An 18,488-nucleotide genomic window follows, 5' to 3' on the forward strand; every position below is an offset into this window, starting at 1 on the left:
TGTTATTGAACATGTGGCTCAGATGCAGGAGCGAATAGCGACGGTGATGCCTATAGTTAAAACGCATATGCAAAGAGCGCAGGAGGCCCAGAGCAGAATTTATAACAGATCTGCCAGGTTGAGGGCCTTTACTCCTGGGGACAGGGTCCTGGTTTTAGTGCCCACCGTCGAAAGTAAGTTTTTAGCCAAGTGGCAGGGTCCCTATGAGGTTGTAGAGAAGATGAGTGAGGTGAACTACAAGGTCCATCAACCGGGCAGGAGAAAACCCTTCCAGGTTTACCACGTAAACCTGATCAAGCCGTGGAAAGAGCGGGAGTCTTTGGGGGCGACCCAGGCAGGGGTCAAAGAAGTGGGGCAACCAGTTCCCCCAGTAACAATAGGAGAGGCACTGTCAGTGCCCCAGAAGCAGGAGGTGAGGGAGTTCCTGCAGGAAAACAGACGCATGTTTTCGGACCAACCTGGCCGTACCCACCTCATAAAACACCATATCAAAACTGAGCCTCACAGTAAAGTGAACCTGAAGCCATACAGGATACCAGAAGCCCGTAGAGAGGCGGTATCCACGGAGGTCAGGCGCATGCGTGAATTAGGTGTTATTGAGGAATCTACTAGTGAATGGTCAAGCCCCATAGTGCTAATCCCAAAGCCCAACGGGACGTGGCGGTTCTGTAATGACTTCAGGAGATTAAATGAGGTCTCAAAGTTTGATGCGTACCCCATGCCCCGAGTGGATGAACTGGTTGAGAGGCTTGGGAAGGCAAGGTACATTACAACACTTGACCTTACAAAGGGCTATTGGCAGATACCGTTAACTGAGGAGGCTAAAGAGAAGACTGCCTTTTCCACTCCAGAGGGCCTGTTCCAGTATGTTGTGATGCCATTTGGGTTACATGGGGCCCCTGCTACCTTTCAGAGGCTGATGGATCTGATTCTGAGACCACATCGTGATTATGCCGCTGCTTACCTGGACGATGTGGTAATTTTTTCGTCTGACTGGAAAAGTCACCTCGGGAAGGTACAGGGCGTGTTAGACTCCATTAGTGATGCAGGCCTAACCATAAACCCTGAAAAATGTGCAGTGGGTCTGGAGGAAGCAAGATACCTGGGTTATATCATTGGTAGGGGGCTGGTTAAACCCCAGATCAATAAGATTGAGGAGATACAGAACTGGCCTAGGCCAGTAACAAAGAAACAAGTGAGGGCTTTCCTTGGCATAACCGGGTACTACCGTCGGTTCGTGCCCAATTTTGCCTCCATGGCCACACCATTGACAGACTTAACAAAGGGTGGTAAGTCAGTGATGGTAAAGTGGAACCCCGAGGCAGAAAGGGCTTTTCAGAGTCTGAAGTCTGCCCTGTGTGACCAGCCAGTGCTCGTTTCCCCTGATTTTAGGAAACCATTTCTGGTTCAGACGGACGCATCTGCTAGAGGTTTGGGGGCAGTTTTATCACAAGTGGTTAATGGGGAAGAACACCCAGTGCTGTACTTGAGTAGGAAACTGACCCCAGCCGAGGAAAATTATGCCATAGTGGAAAGGGAGTGTCTCGCCATCAAGTGGGCGTTGGAGTCCCTGAGATATTATCTTCTGGGCAGGGAATTCGTGTTGGTGACTGACCATGCTCCTCTGGCATGGATGAAACAGAATAAGGAAAGGAACGCAAGAGTGACCAGATGGTTTCTCTCCTTGCAAAATTTTAGATTTACAGTGGAGCATAGACCAGGGAAGTTACATGGGAATGCGGATGCGTTGTCCAGGGTGTACTGTATGGTTGCTGACGCTGTCCGGACCTCTGGTCTGGAGTCGACGGGGGGGATATGTGGTAAAGTGTATGGGAGAGTGGTTGATGGGATATATGTCTCACCTGGTTACCTCAGCCAGGCCTGGTAGCAAACCCAGGTGCTCTCAGGTGAGGCTTCCTAAGCTCGTTACTGGGGAGGAGGCCTTAAAAGAAAGGGCTGTTTTCAGAGGGAGGGAGACACTGAATGAAGGAGCAGCTACAGCCAGCGCTGCAGCCCACCAGGTATGAAGCTTTACCCCATACAAAACTGGTTACTTTGCTTTGCGTCAGACCTTAGGCTGCTAGAGAGGTATCCTGCTGTTTAGTTAGAGCCGGACAGGCTTATAGTTTGTTTTGGTTACAAGGTGCTCTGTGATTACAACATCTAAATAAACACGCTTTTACGTTGGAAACCTGTGTGAAACTGTCATTGCCGCCCCATGCGTGAGCTGTCCCCTACAATATATATGCGTGTATATATATATATATATATATATATATATATATATATATATATATATGTGTGTGTATATATATGTATATATATATATATGTGTGTGTGTGTGTGTGTGTATATATATATATATGTGTGTGTGTATATATATATGTGTGTATATATATATATATATATATAATATTGTTGTTGGGGGTTTTTGTCCAATTTTGGTGTGTTATTTTTAATAAAGTGATTGCTGAATTTTCAGTCCAGAATTTTCATTTCGGTGCATCCCTATATACTAAGCCAGACACTGAAGCAGTAGGCCTACACCACATCAGTGTTTGGCTTAGTATATAGTGATAGGGGTTATGCTACATTATTGGCAATGTCTGGCTCAATGTATAGTGATAGGTGTTGTTCTGTGCCTCAGTATATAGTGATAGGTGTTATGCTGTACCACCGTCAATGTCTGCCTCAGTATATAGTGATGGGTGTTATGCTGTACCCCAGTCAATGTGTGCCTCAGTATATAGTGATAGGTGTTATGCTGTACCACCGTCAATGTCTGCCTCAGTATATAGTGATAGGTGTTATGCTGTACCCCAGTCAATGTGTGCCTCAGTATATAGTGATAGGTGTTATGCTATACCCCTGTCAATGGTATGCAGTTTTTCCCAATAAAAAAAAAAATGTATATATATATATTGATCCTTTATGCAGCCCGGAGCCCCCGCTCATGATTCGCTCATAATTAATTTTTGCGGTGAGAATATCACCTTTAGAATAGACCATGGAGTCAAAAGGGTTGGAAATATATAGCTCCACCCCCTTGCAATGTGATTTTTTTTTCAGCTCCACTAACTTTATATGGACCGGAGAAGCATATTGTGCGCAAAAAATTTTGGCTCTGGGAAAAAATTTGCACAACAGAAATTTTCAGCGCACTTCACCAAAGAAAAATTAGAGGGAACATTGTTCACAGCAACAACTTCCAAATGTAAATGCCATATTCCAGACCTTGTACCAGCTTAATTGATGAAGACGTAAAGAAGGAATAGCCCACACTTATCAATGAAACAGCTTTTCAGTCAATTGTGCAATTACCTTTCATCCCTTGAAAAAGAGGGACTACATATTAAAGAGCTGTAATTCCTAAACCTTTCTTTACAATTTGGATGTGAATACCCTCAAATTAAAGCTGAGAGACTGCGCTGTTAGCCCATATTCATTATTTCACGGTCACTTGAATTTATTTTGGTAAACAGCCAAAATAACAAAACAATATATCAGTGTCCAAATATTTTTGGACTTCACTGTAGATCCGGGTCTTTCAGTGGATGTGATTAATTTAGATTTTTCAAAAACATTTCCACTTGGTTTAAAGAGAGAGAGTTCAGAGAGTTGTTATTAATGAAAAAAATCTCCAATTTGACACAAGTGGCCGGTGGAGTACTTCAAGGTTCTGAAAGCTACGAATCACTGTTGGCAGATGACACAATGTGAAATTGGAGGACTGGAAAGCCAAGCAACACATGAGATGCAATACTGACAAATGCAAAGTTATGCATTTTCAGAAAAAAATAATACCTTTACCTCTTTGTGATCAATGACAAACCAGGTACATCATGAAAAAATGTCCCTAGAGGACCAATGACGTAGCTGGTAATTACTCTGTTCATATAGTGTAAGAAAGCTTTTGTCTTTGAAGGATTAAATGTGGTTGTATTACAGAAATAATTAAATGAGAAATACTTGCAACATACAAGCTAAGTGTTATTTTAAAGAAAATATATTGTCTGCTGTTACATATTGTAGACACTCTTGAACCAGTTGTTCTTGTCTCTGTGGTTGGCAGCCATTTTTGTTTGGGTGCACGCCATATAAAAAAATTACACAATATAATATAGTGTGAAAAAAGTAATGTCATTTTAAAAGAAAACTGTTCTATTAACAAGCCTCCAGTTGATGGCTGTTTTTCCCTTTATGGTTTATACTTGCCAAAGAACCTGCTTTGCCTAATTGAAGGTGTTTTGCCATAAATATTGATTTAGGGATTACTGGTAATGAAAGATAACCCAGATTGCACCAATATCTTCTACCCTATGGCTGCTCCAAGAACAATGGATTTTAGTTATAGTCAATCCTTTATGTCATGTCAAGGAAAAGAATCCCCTAATCCAGAGGCGTCCAACATGCGGCCCGCGGGCCGCATTTGGCCCGCGGGACCTCGAGGTGCAGCCCGCGTGAGATCGGCAGCCAGGATCACAAGAGCCCTGCTGCTTACTTGTGGGAGGGTCTATTCTCTGCTCCAGTCCTGCCTCCTCTGTGGGGAGAACGAGGGAGGCCGCGCCCCCTGCTGAAGTCTGTGATCGGCGTTGAGAGAGCTGTAGTGCAGGTAAGGGGGTGGGGGAGTGTGTTTGAATGAGTATGCCTGATTTAGGGAATGAATCTGTGAATGAATGAATTTGTGTGTGTGCTGGAACCTAGGCATGATGGGGCTGTGATTGCTGTTAACAATCCCACTCCTATCATGCCAAGTCAGCCAGTATATGCTGAAACCTGGCTAGCTGCCCCCTTGTGTATTGATGCTGCCAGCAGTATGGGGTCTGCACTTACAGCCACCCTGTACCAGCATGTACTGGCTGACTTGGGATGATAGGAGTGTGATTGCTAACAGCTAACAGCAATCTGCTAACAGCAATCACAGTCCCATCATGCCTAGGTTCCAGCATTTACTGGTTGGCTGGGTATAAAAAGAGTGTGTTTGCTGTTACCAATCACACTCCTATCATGCCAAGTCAGCCAGTACATGCTGAAACCTGGCTAGCTGTCCCCCTTGTGTATTGATGCTGCCAGCAGTATGGGGTCCGCACTTACAGCCACCCTGTTTCAGCATGTACTGGCTGACTTGGGATGATAGGAGTGTGATTGCTAACAGCTAACAGCAATCTGCTAACAGCAATCACAGTCCCATCATGCCTAGGTTCCAGCATTTACTGGTTGGCTGGGTATAAAAAGAGTGTTTGCTGTTAGCAATCACACTCCTATCATGCCAAGTCAGCCAGTACATGCTGAAACCTGGCTAGCTGTCCCCCTTGTGTATTGATGCTGCCAGCAGTATGGGGTCTGCACTTACAGCCACCCTGTTCCAGCATGTACTGGCTGACTTGGGATGATAGGAGTGTGATTGCTAACAGCAATCTGCTAACAGCAATCACAGTCCCATCATGCCTAGGCTCCAGCATTTACTGGTTGCCTGGGTATAAAAAGAGCGTGTTTGCTGTTAGCAATCAGACTCCTATCATGCCAAGTCATATTGTTGATTTTTTTTTTTGTCCAATTGTGGTGTGTTACTTTTAATAAAAGCATGGTTACACACTAAAATTGGACAAAAAATACAATGCCCAGCCAACCAGTACATGCTGGAATCTGGGTATGCCTGAGATTGCTATTAACAATCATAATATATAATTTTTTGTACAATTTTGGTGTGTAACTTACTTTTATTAAAAGTGTGTGGGGGGTCATTTTCAGTTTTGGCTAAGTGAACCCTGAATTTTAGGTTTTGGTCCAGAATTTTCATTTTAGTGCATCGTTAAAATAAATAGAAGTATTTTATTTTTACTTATACAGAATCCTGCATTTGTAGTCACAAAACTTTCTAGGCCCAGAAATCAGTGAGAGGAAAAGTAAAGGCTTTGTGTCATTTAATTTATTTTAATCTGCATATTTTATTAAAGGCCATATTTTCTCACAGTGAAAAATGAGTGCGGCCCTCGCACGTATACAATTCTGATGAAGTGGCCCACTGCAGAAAAAACTTGGACGCCCCTGCCCTAATCTATCAAATACAAAAGCAGAAACCATTGTGCAGAATCGATCACCACAAGGCTTCTACAATGTTTGCCTTACACTGTAATTATATAGGAAATGTTATATTTGTAACATTTTTAACTGCCTAATATGCTACTTGGTTGAAGATAAATGGAAAAGTATTCAAAGAATTCTTGTACTAAGTATTGGGTAAAGACTGTTTGTGAGATCAATATGAGAAACCAAGGACAAGCTTAAAGAGAATCATTTTATGTTCACAGTTAAAACAGCAGATCGTGACTGCAATATAAATAAACTAGTAACAGGTATCTCTTCGGAACAAAAGGAAAAAATGTAATTTTATCTTGTTAACTAAAATAAATAAATATTAAGATAGTTTGTGAACACAGGTACACAGAGCGCTAGTAAATGAAAAAGCAGCAAAATCCCGATTGTGTTGCCAGAGACAAGAAAGTTGCTTGCTTCCCCCCCCCCTTATTCTAATGAATGATTTTTACTTCGGACTTCCGACTGCTGTGGTTCTCGATTATCTCCTGCCCTTGTTGTGGGTGAAGCTTTACGCAGGACGCCCACACACGCCTGGAACACTTTGGAATCTGGACTGCACAATGGAGACGCCAGCAGCAGGGGAATGCAAGCCCACTACATGTAAAAATGGCAAAGGGCCTGATTTTCATTCATTCACAACCTAGGAGAGCGCTTACACAACCATTTTAGTAAACAGATTATGCAGCCATTTTGCTTACGAGAGAGGGGGAGGGGGAGTACTGAGTATCTTTAATTTATAATGATGGAAGGAATATATATTAGTACATGTCTAATTGTTTACAGAATTATACCGAAGAATAGAGTGTTTGGCATCTATGGCTCACAGATTCATAGGTATGCTATTAGAGATATACGCAGCCACATATTAAATTTTTATGCTCATGTGTCAGGCGGACATATTCAGCTGGTGGCTGCACACCGTTGTGCTCCTGGTGTAGCAGACCAGGTGAGTATGAGGTACTGTAGGCTAGCAGCCAACCGGGCATTTGCCCAGTGTGCCAGATGGCGAGTCCGGGTCTGTCTAATATATCTGCAATATATCCTGCAATCTTTATATCAGAAAAATGACCATTCCTGAAAAAAACAATATGAACTTTGGAATTTAACAAATGTCGATAACTGTTATTACAGGCTCAACACATTTTAAAATTCAATAGATGCAATATAAACTCCAAAATGTAAAAAAGTAATAATAAATGTAATGATGATATTGTTTTTCATAAAGCATATTCATCAGAACAAATGTGTATGACACCAAACTTGATATATACAACAATCAGCCATAACATGACCACCTGCCTAACGTTGTGTAGGTCCCCCTTTTTGCCACCAAAACAGCCCTGACCCATCGAGCCATGGACTTTACTAGACCTACGTTATGTCATAATTAGGTCGGGGTATATATATATATATATATATATATATATACACATAATTATTCTTGTTATTTAGAAATTTGGAGGTCCGGTTCTGTGCTACGTTACCCTTCTATCTTTATTACCCTGGAGTGCAACCCCAGTAATCTTTATTATTATAAATTGACATTATTGCCATGCTCTGTGAATATTTAAGTGCATTCGTTAAAAAAAAAAAATCACAAACGGTGGCATACTGTGCAGTCCTGTGCAAATGATGTATGCTGATTGCAACTGACGGGTGCAAATCAGCACATTAGATTTCTTTGAAGAAGGTCTCTGTAAAGGCAAAGGAATGACAAGTACAGAGGCCAGTGAAATTAGTTGATAAAGGAAATTGATTAGCTGCGGCAATTCAGACCTCAATCACAGCTCCCATGTCGCCTCCTTACGATATAGTAAAGCTGTGAGAGGGGCTATGATGTCATATCCTAGCAACTAGCTTCATTTCATTACATGGAGAGGGATAAAAAGCTGTCCTAGTTTAGGGTTTACTGGCCTGGGTCAGGGATAACACCCTGAAAATGTGCTGCTGGTTCCAAGGAAAGACAGTATGTTGTTATCTCCAATAGGGACTATATTTTCAATCTAAAGGTGACCTCTTGAAGTGGCCTTGAGCACCACGGCACCTTGGGCAATCTGGCCCTTGAAGCTGAGTTGCTCACCTATGAAAAAAGGATTGAATTTACCTTTTAGTTAAAATACTAAATACCGTAAGCTGGTTGTTTGGGTTCAAAATATCCTGTCTTAGAAATGAAAACAAAAATCATGAGGAGATCTAAACTGAGCCAATATTCTAAAATATTGACCTGCTAAGAACTTATTCAATAGACTCTACATTCCCAGAACTATCTGCACCTGCAGCTAATCCCATTGGCTCCAGCATAAACTCTGATGACAACTGAGAGCCAAACAGCGTAAACTACAATGTCAGCAACCCCAAGATCAAATGGCATAACATAACTTCCAAGAGCGTTTGCTGACACTGTGCAGCTTAACACATTACAACTAAGAACAATTTCTAGTTAACATTTGGTTAAATTACATTCTAAGTACCAAACAGTGACCTATCTCAACTGTAATTGGTTTTAATTGGGGTTCAAGATACATGGTTTGTGATTCATCCCCTTAATGAAACCCAAAATTGTGCTCATGGCAAAATTTTCGATTATGTTCCTTATGCTCCATGTAGCATTTGAATTTATTTACAATGCCGGCAAGTCGTCGATTGGCTGACAACAGAACTGACATCATGCCATTTGTTCCCAGTCAGCTGGTGGCTGGCGGCCACCCATATCAGAATATGCTGGAAGGTGTAGGGGTGTTTGGTGCGTTATATAAACATTTCTCAACCATTGAAAAAGGTAGTGGGGGCTAATTACATTTTGGGGATTTCTCAGTGCCTTTGGTGTCTCTGCTTACTTGGTTATTGTCTTAGCGTATCTATGTTGATGGCATATATGCTTTGGAACTATGCAGTATACAATAATAATTGTGCATTATACTTTATTTTTCGTAAAACATGTTGTTTGTACTTATGAGTGTGCTGCTCTCTGTGCATATTTTGACAACATATTCCACCCATTATACGCCAGGTTAAGCATTTTATTCACAAGCAGGTTTTTTTTTGTTTTTTTTTAATAAAATCAGTAGCCTCAGTGAATCGTTGGAGAGCCAAAGAGCAGACATCTCACAATTAACTCTTTAAATGTTATAATTGAATACATACCAAACGTGTCACATTGGGTGATGTTTGAACACATCCCAGCAGACTTTATTTACCCAAATGCTTGTGCTGCCTTGGGCATGTATGGAAAAACAAAAAGACTACAGAATATCTATTTGTCTAGGTTGTCTTATATTGTATATTTTAAAATTAGTGGAGTGTTTTCTGATGCTTAATTTGGTATTACAAATGTGATACTTTAGATATAGCCTTTTACTTGGACCAGCCCTCAACAACAATGTGATCTGACACATGAGCTCTTTTTGGATAGATTTGTTCTATGTATTTATACAGTCTGCAGGGATTTGTTAGTTCTATTAGAACTTTGACCCATTATACTCTTGTACCTGGTTATCTTTCCTGACATTATTATTATATAGATACCTTAAGTACTTTGGTATCCCTTCTGTCTGTGTTTTTAACTTTTATTTATGTATTAGATTATTTTGTGATCAATTCTATACTCTCTTATGTATAGGTCGTCCCATTTTGTGGATCCATATTACCTGAGACTGTCTCCTTTGTACATGACATAGCCCTATATGATTTGGGATGTATTCTGTATGACTAGAATACATAGAGAGTAACTATGATTTGGTTGTGGGCATATTTTTTTGTCTGGATCTATGTATATATAAAAGCCTCTGACTGCCTAACATCTTCAAAACTGCCGAGGTTAACAGGCCAAAATTTCACTGGGGAAGGGGGTTGTGTAAGTGCAAGTGCTTACACTGCCTGTGAAAGAGGCTGTATGCCAGTGCTTGCGATGGGAGAGGCCTAGCAGCTCAGTAGAGTGTTGTCTGGTCAACAGCATGTATAATAATATCTAACATTTGCATATATTTCAAACTACTGGATGTGCCCATCATTAAACCAACTTACATTTTGTTCTCTTCTCCCTCCTATATCTCTCCCACTTTATTCTTTCATGTCCCTTTCTCTATATCTTCTCTCTCTACCTAAACTCTTCCTTCCTACTTATTTTTTAATTCTCCCTCTACACACAACATGATCCAGCAGCTCCTCCCTCCCTGCGTGCTGAACTATCTTTCAGATAGATCTTTTAGAGATTGGATTTTCATATTTTTACCTTGGAACTTCCCGAATTAGGACACCTGGAGCCCTCTCTCATAAGTCATAATGACAAATACCACCAAATGGCCCAAGTGTCAGAAAAGGTATCAAGGTCTGACATGACATTTTAGTGAACTTACTTTAACCCTTTAAATAGGCTCAAAACTTGCAAATATGAAATATATGTTTAAGCTATTCTGGTCAATTTTGACATTGTAAAACAAGTGCAAATGCATTTTTTAAAATGTATTGTAGTTTGAGGTAGCTGTATTAGTCCAGTGTATAAGAATGCAAAAAAACAGAATGTTGCAGAATCTTGTAATACCTTTTTTATTGGAAAAAACACAGGTTATAGGAAGTTTTGATAGTGTGCTAAGAAGCTCAAATCCACATTAAGTCCTCTGTTTTTACAATCATAAAAATGTATCATTTTGGCTTCAAATGTCTTTCTTTCTTGGGTGTTTTTGAAATTACCTCTCAGTGTTTTGATTTTAAGGTCATGTATGGAGTGACCTGTTTGGGTGAAGTGGCGCCCAACTGGAGTGCAAAGGTTTTCTTCATCATGATGGTTGATGGAGTATCTGTGCAGATTCATCCTTTTATTGAGTTGCTGGCAGGTTTCACCGATGTAACACCCTATAGTACATTTGGTGCATTGAATCATGTATACAACATTTTGTGAAGTGCATGAGTATGATCCTTTAATATTGATATATATAACACCTATAGATATATAGATATATAACAAGCGCCTATAGATATATAACAATGCCTATATATATATATATATATATATATAACGCCTATAGATATAGATAGATAGATAGATAGATAAATAGATAGATAGAACACCTATATAGATATATAACACCTATAGATATATAACACCTATAGATATATAGATATATAACAAACACCTATAGATATATAGATATATAACAAGCACCTGTAGATATATAGATATATATAACACCTACTGTCGTTGTGGGTGGCTGTGTTGCTGGTACAGATGTGTTGGCAAAGTTTGCATCTGGCTTTGTCGCATGGTTTGCTTCCATTATCTGTGTGTGTAGTTTCAGTATGTAGTTTGCTACTCACCAGCTTTTGTTTGAGATTAGCTGGTTGTCTGAAGGCCAAGATGGGGGGTTCAGGGAAAATTTCTTTTAACACCACATCCTCTGCTAGCATTGGCTGCAGATCCTTGATGATTTTTCGGACAGTTACATTGAAAGTTTCCGGCTAAGAACTGCATCCTTAGTCACAAAGCAGCACCATAATAAAATCAGAGCCAATCTCTCACCAATAGAAAGAGATGCAATCAAGGATTTAAGGAATAATCAAACCATCACAATCAAACCAGCGGACAAGGGAGGAGCAGTCGTTATTATGAACACCCAAGATTATATAGAAGAGGGAAACAGACAATTATCAGACAGCACATACTATAAGAAACTGATCAAAGACCCCACCAAGGAATACACTGCCAAACTGAGGAAGCTGATCAGATCTGTCCCAGAAAAACAGCAAAAAGGATTGGAAACGTTCATACCCACCAATCCCAACATAGGGACATTCTACATGCTTCCGAAAATCCACAATCCAGGGAACCCAGGCAGACCTATAATAACAGGTATGGACACACTAACCGAACCAATTTCAGGCTTAGTGGAAAATATTTTAAAAACCTTTGTTAAAAACACTAGGAGCTTCATACAAGACACCACTGACTTCCTTAACAAACTCAGTAAAATTACAAACTTGCCTGCCAATTCAATACTTGTAAGCATGGATGTGGAATCTCTATATACCAACATCCCGCACGTAGATGGAATTGAGGCCTGCTCTCTGTTCCTCTCAGAACATACTCATAACCAGAAATACAGTCCTCAAACCATTACTAAACTCATAGAATTCATCCTCACACACAACTACTCCAGTTTCAACAACAATATATATCTGCAAACCATGGGCACTGCCATGGGGACGAGAATGGCACCACAATATGCCAAACTATTTATGGCTGACCTGGAACAACGATTCTTGGAAACACAACTTCACAAACCCTACAAATATTATCGCTACATTGATGATATTTTCATTGTCTGGACGGACGGAAAAGAAAACCTCAGAGAGTTCCATAACGCATTTAATACATTTCACCCATCTATCAAACTCAAAATGGACTTCTCCACAGAAAGTGTAAACTTCTTGGATACAACTGTCACAATAAACAAGGACACACTACATACATCCCTATACAGAAAACCCACAACTACTACAACACAAAGACCGATCCAACTACCTGCACAAATCCAGCTTCCATCCATCCCACACAAAGCAAGACATCATCCATAGCCAAGCCACCAGGTACCACCGCATCTGCTCCAACACTGATGACAGAGACATGCATCTAAAAACACTGTCTGAGACACTCTAACAAAAGGGATACAAACCTAGGATCATCAATAAGAAAATTAACTCTGCTCTACAAACACCACGTGAACACCTGTTGCAATACACAGACAAACAAACATCCTCACGCATACCTCTAGTAGCCACATACAATCCTGCCCTAGAAGAAATCCGAAAAATCATCAAGGATCTGCAGCCAATGCTAGCAGAGGATGTGGTGTTAAAAGAGATTTTCCCTGAACCCCCCATCTTGTCCTTCAGACAACCAGCTAATCTCAAACAAAAGCTGGTGAGTAGCAAACTACATACTGAAACTACACACACAGATAATGGAAGCAAACCATGCGACAAAGCCAGATGCAAACTTTGCCAACACATCTGTACCAGCAACACAGCCACCCACAACGACAAGACATACAATATTAAAGGATCATACTCATGCACTTCACAAAATGTTGTATACATGATTCAATGCACCAAATGTACTATAGGGTGTTACATCAGTGAAACCTGCCAGCAACTCATCTGTGCAGTATATGCCACTATTTACTATTTACGACCCTCTTAGTTTTTTGTCTGCAAATTCTCTACATGTTGTTTTAACCCCTGTTTTAACCCTGTATCAGAACATGTACTGGTCAGTTTTAAACCGTGTTTTTCACTTGCTTGGTCAGAAATGCTTTTGACTTGATAAAGGGAGGACTCCCGAAAGCTCGTCTATTATTTTAAATACTGTTAGTCCAATAAAAAAGGTATTACAAGATTCTGCAACATTCTGTTTTTTTGCATTCTTAAAAATGTATTAAAACATTGTTTTGAAGGTTGGTACAAATTCAAGAACATTAATGCAATATGTTTTGATATTGAAAGAAATTCTTTGCCCTTTATCATTTAATGATAGACATATAGTTAAACCACAATAGAACACAAGATGAATCAGTGATGACCACAAACCTTTGTTACAACACAACACACTAAAATGTTGGATCAATTAAGTAGAAATATGTTCACATGAAGAAGGGACCTCTGAGATACCTAAAGCTTATCTGAGTTTATCTTTTTATGTGTTGGTGGAAATAAATTGGATCAAGTTCATCTAAAGTCTCCATCTTTTGTTGGACCAATATGGTTATATCTATTTCCTTTATGGTATTGTTTTATTGAGAGAATGAAATGAAACAAAATGTTTTATAAATAGGTGGTTTGTTTATTTCTTGTTCATACACAAATAATGAAATACTGTTTTAACTTAATTTTATGCTCCTTTCTTTTTCTCCCCTAGAATCCAATTGTTCATATTTCAAATTCTTCACAACGGGTGAAAATGCACACATATTTCAACGTATTACACACAAAGGTAAATTCTCTTTAACTGAGTATTAATATTGTGCTAGAATGTGAATATATTTTGTTATTACGTTTAGTTTTCTTTAGTAGAATACATTTAATTTAAATATTTTTTGCATAATTTGATTTGGAAATAAAATAACATTTCTTATATAATCATTTTAACTGGACCGAAAATCATGATTTATTCACTCCTGGTATAATCCACAAACTAAGTCAGGGGTGTCCAAGTTTTTTCTGCAGTGGGCCACTTCATCAGAAAACATAGCCTTTAATAAGATATGCAGATTAAAATAAAGTAAAATGACACAAAACCTCATTCATTCACAGATTCATTCCCTCAATCACGCATACTCATTCATGCAGCATGCGTTGAGGTTGAAGGAGAGGATCTTAAAATAAAAAATTATGCTAGTTTGACTACTTTTTTCCCACACTGGGGTATAATGACCCCTCATCTTTAAACCAGATATCGTAATGCTTGGAAAACAAAAAGCTTAAGCTATAGGCTGATTTAATAATGCTGTTTACATACACTAAAAATGTATATGTGGAAATTAATGATAATCCAAAAAGCATCCTGGAATCTCCTCCTCTTAAAATAGGTGATAGTCTCCAGTATCGGGTGACTTCATATTAGTAAAGTCTCAGGCAAAGGGGGTATTATAAAACAACAATTTATTTAATCCATGAACATTAACTATTCAGAAGTAACAGTGACGTGTTTCATCCTTTACGGCTTTGTCACGGCCCTTATCTCTGCTCTTTCTGGCATCACTCCGCCTCACCAGGGCCAGGATCCAGGCCTGGATTCCCTGTCACCATTGCCCTCGCATAGGGGCAGAACACGGGGTCCTCCTCGCGCCAGCAGGACAGCCAGGGGTGGAACGACTCGCCCCTTGCCCAGTGCCACGATCCACACCCGGGTCCATGGGGGGTGTGGCGTGTGCTCCTGCAGCTCCAGGATCTTCAATAATGAATAGGAAAGCCACACCATCATTCCCCCAGGAACAGGGGCAATCCCAAGCAGCTTGCAGCTCAGTGACAGACTATTCTGAAGCCCAGTGTTCAGTAGTCCAGCGGTTGTTCAGGTTCCTGTGATCCTGCACCTCTGTGTTAATTGCTGTTTATTGACTTTTGGCTTACTCTCTGGACCTCTGATATTGTGCTATTGTGCCGCCTGCCCTGACCCTGGATTGTCTGACCACGGATTTGTCTCTTCCCTTATTGGACTTTTTGCATTTGTTTGCTGCTCCTTGCTATCAGGTTTCAGATCAACCTAGTTTGACATGTCCTGTCACAGATGTGTCCCATGACAGACTTAAACATAAGACGAAACGCGTCAGGTGACCATTGATATCATGTGTTGCGGCTATTCCGAATAGCTATGTTCATGCTATTTTAAAAGATTAAATAAATAGTGGTTTTATACTACACCCTTTACCTGAGACTCATTTGAAGTTGCCTGATACTGGGGACCTATTGAGAGCAGGGCCCTCTCTAGCTAATGTATCGGTTTGTCCTAGTCTGTTAATTCTAGTCTCATCATATCCCTTGAATATACATATGTAAGAAGGGCTGCTTCAATTGTTTGCGCTGTATACGGATAATAATAATAAAAATAATATACGTGAAAGAGGTTGCTGTTTCCTTTTTGGATTTGCTTTGTCAGCGTATAGTCCCAAAGGTGAACGTCCCATGGATCAGTAATATTTGCTTCATAGTGTGGGGGCTGAGTTGCCGCACTAATTTGTACATATCTGAGAAATTAACAATAAAGCAAAGAGTTCAAGATTCATGCAGGCGGAATAAGTTGGACGAAACAAACTCTTAACCTTGAATAATATAATCGTAATATAATGGTGCTTTAGATAGAAAGCAATGGAAAAGTACATAAAGAAATAAAATTAATGTCTGTCCAACGTTAATGGTGAAAATTAAAATCCTTCTTTGCCCCTTGCAATATACATAAAATCATGTACACAGACGTAAACACACACAAATTCAAACATGCTAACACACATACACATGTTTACACATACACTTACTCACTAACACAAACATACACACTCATTGTAACACACACTCCTCACACCACTTATATATATATATACGCACATTCATGCTCCCATACAAACACAACACATACGCATCCATGCTAACACAAACACTTACACACTCATGCTAACACACACTTCATTTCACACCACATTACTTCATGCCCCCAAAATAAGATCAGCCAATACAAACAAATAAAAATGGTCCATTCAAGTGTCATGTCTAATCTATAAGTGTAGTAATTTATGGAATTATCAAGAATTAGACATTTTCTTAAATGTTGGAATGTTTTCCATAATATGCATTGCATAGAAGCAAAATATTATTTAAAAAGAAACAATGTCCAATTAATTTAAAGACCAGATGGAAGTTTTAACCAGTGCATTATTTTAACTCCTTAAAAACATTTTTTACAGAGTCTTGACTACATTTGTTTTTACATTTTAAGTAGTCCCTCATGAATAGTATCTTGCAAATGTCGACCTACGCTTTATTTTAATAAAATGTTTAAGGGCCCATGTCTAGTGTCATGTGACAATAAAACATTCCCTGAAAAACATTAATTTACCTTGACTTTTACACTTTTGAGCATTGCTTCTACGGTATATAGCATTTATGTACTAAAAAAAAAAAACAATCTTTCCCTCTCCATCTATTTAAAAAAACATTGTTAATTAACAGAAAATTAGAGGCTGAGGTGATGAAGCCAAAGAAAATTATAATCTTATATAGAATTTAATTGGAGGTAAAAAAAAAAAAAAAAGTATATTTACATGCATAACTATTTGTGTTTTTTCCACAGACCTAAATATTACTGCTGCAGTTATGTCAATTTTGAGTATAACGCTTATGGTAATGGGATCAATCTGTATAACTATGGTTCTGAGTAAAGGAGTAGAGTTCCTTCTGAAGCCTGCCTCTTTCTTCTTTGTTCTATCAGGTAAGGATTGACTTTTTAAATGGAAAGAATTAAAAAAAAAAAAGTTTTGCCAACTATCCAAATAAAAAATTAACATCATCTTAACATACATCCGCGGTCATCTTCTTCTATGCTGAGCGCCAAGTAAGTTTATTATGAAGGCTGTGCAGCCTAGGCACAGCTCTTCATAGTGCTTATGGGCTGGGGCAGTGGTGTGCTGGGGAGCCTGATCACCCAGTAGGGCGATCTGGGTACTAGTGGAGCTGTGGTCCCCTTTGAACTGCAGCCTGAAGCCTAGTCACCAGAATATGACACAAACTGACCTCACAACTTCTCGGTTTGCGCTCTCTCCTCTATCCTGCCAAGCTCTACCTCCGTCCTGCTTTTCTGAATAGCAGAGCTGTACGGGGGGCAAGATTATAAATCTGGAGCATTTGCTGTAGGTAGCAATACATGTTTCTACGCATTCCTCAAAAATGTGGCACTATAATCAAGAAATGCTCTAGTGTGACCTTACCTATTGTATTAACCCCTTCATGACAAAGCCCGTACATGTACGGGCTCACAATGCACTGTTTTTAATGGGTTTAAGGACAACCCATTGTCCTTAAGGGGTTAAGGTAGCTCAACAAGAGTTATAGAACAAACCCCACTGATTGCCAAATGCAAACGTTTGGTTTTCCCAAAGGCAAGGTAGATGGTTGCTAGTGCTACCCACTATGTATGTCCTGCGATTTTGACACTATTTTTAGGGGCATAGTAGGAACAAAATCTGCTCTATGACTGTGTACCTCCTCCTAACAAGATATTATTTCTCTTAGGTGCATTTGTCCTTATCACCATGGAGGTATTTCGTCATGCAGTCAGATGGCTCATGGCAAGTAATCAACACGTACGTCTGGAATATGAGTACTCATGGTCAGTAGCTTGTGCGGCAGCAGCAGGAGCAATCTTGATATTTGGAGGAATTTGTTGCTTGTTCCTGGTATTGCCTGCCTTGCCCAAGAAACCATGGGAATATTGTATGAAGAAAGGAAGTAGCTCATAAAGAAGCAAGTGGAGATCGTTATTGCATTTTACAAGCATCAAGCTTGAACGACCCACTGTGACCTTTTCAAGTCCTTTGCAGAAATGAAAAAAAGGACAATTGTCTGTTTACGTAATTGTATTTTTATGCACCTGATACAAATTAATGGTCTTTACACGGACTGTAAGAATTATGGCACATGCTTCAAAATAAGAACAGTCTATATCTGCTTTATTGGACCGGACGTGTTTTGTTTCTTTCCCTCTTTGTAAATAAGCTTTCTAGCACCAAGAACTTTGTCAGTGCATTTTACTGCAGGGTATGGGGAAGGGTAGGGAAAGGGGTAATTATTGTATACAACAATATCTATTTTGGTGTTATGTTGTCCTATTAAAAGTTATTTTTATTCTG

At 39.6% G+C, this 18,488-nt stretch overlaps 1 protein-coding gene across 1 annotated transcript in view; it reads left to right on the plus strand.

Annotated features, from left to right (window-relative positions):
- LOC149286318 (voltage-dependent calcium channel gamma-6 subunit-like) overlaps positions 1–18,098 on the plus strand; it is a 47,784-nt gene extending 29,686 nt beyond the window's left edge. The window contains exons 2-4 of the mRNA XM_089494269.1: positions 14,009–14,083; positions 16,934–17,071; positions 17,872–18,098. Of these exons, the coding sequence (XP_089350395.1) occupies positions 14,009–14,083; positions 16,934–17,071; positions 17,872–18,098 (440 nt within the window). The remainder of the gene's footprint in view (positions 1–14,008; positions 14,084–16,933; positions 17,072–17,871) is intronic.
- The last annotated feature ends 390 nt before the right edge of the window (positions 18,099–18,488 follow it).

The sequence above is a fragment of the Sceloporus occidentalis genome, unplaced genomic scaffold, assembly GCF_023333645.1.
Source record: "Sceloporus occidentalis isolate IW3139 unplaced genomic scaffold, rSceOcc1.0.p SCAF_70, whole genome shotgun sequence".
Taxonomy (NCBI): Eukaryota; Metazoa; Chordata; class Lepidosauria; order Squamata; family Phrynosomatidae; genus Sceloporus; species Sceloporus occidentalis.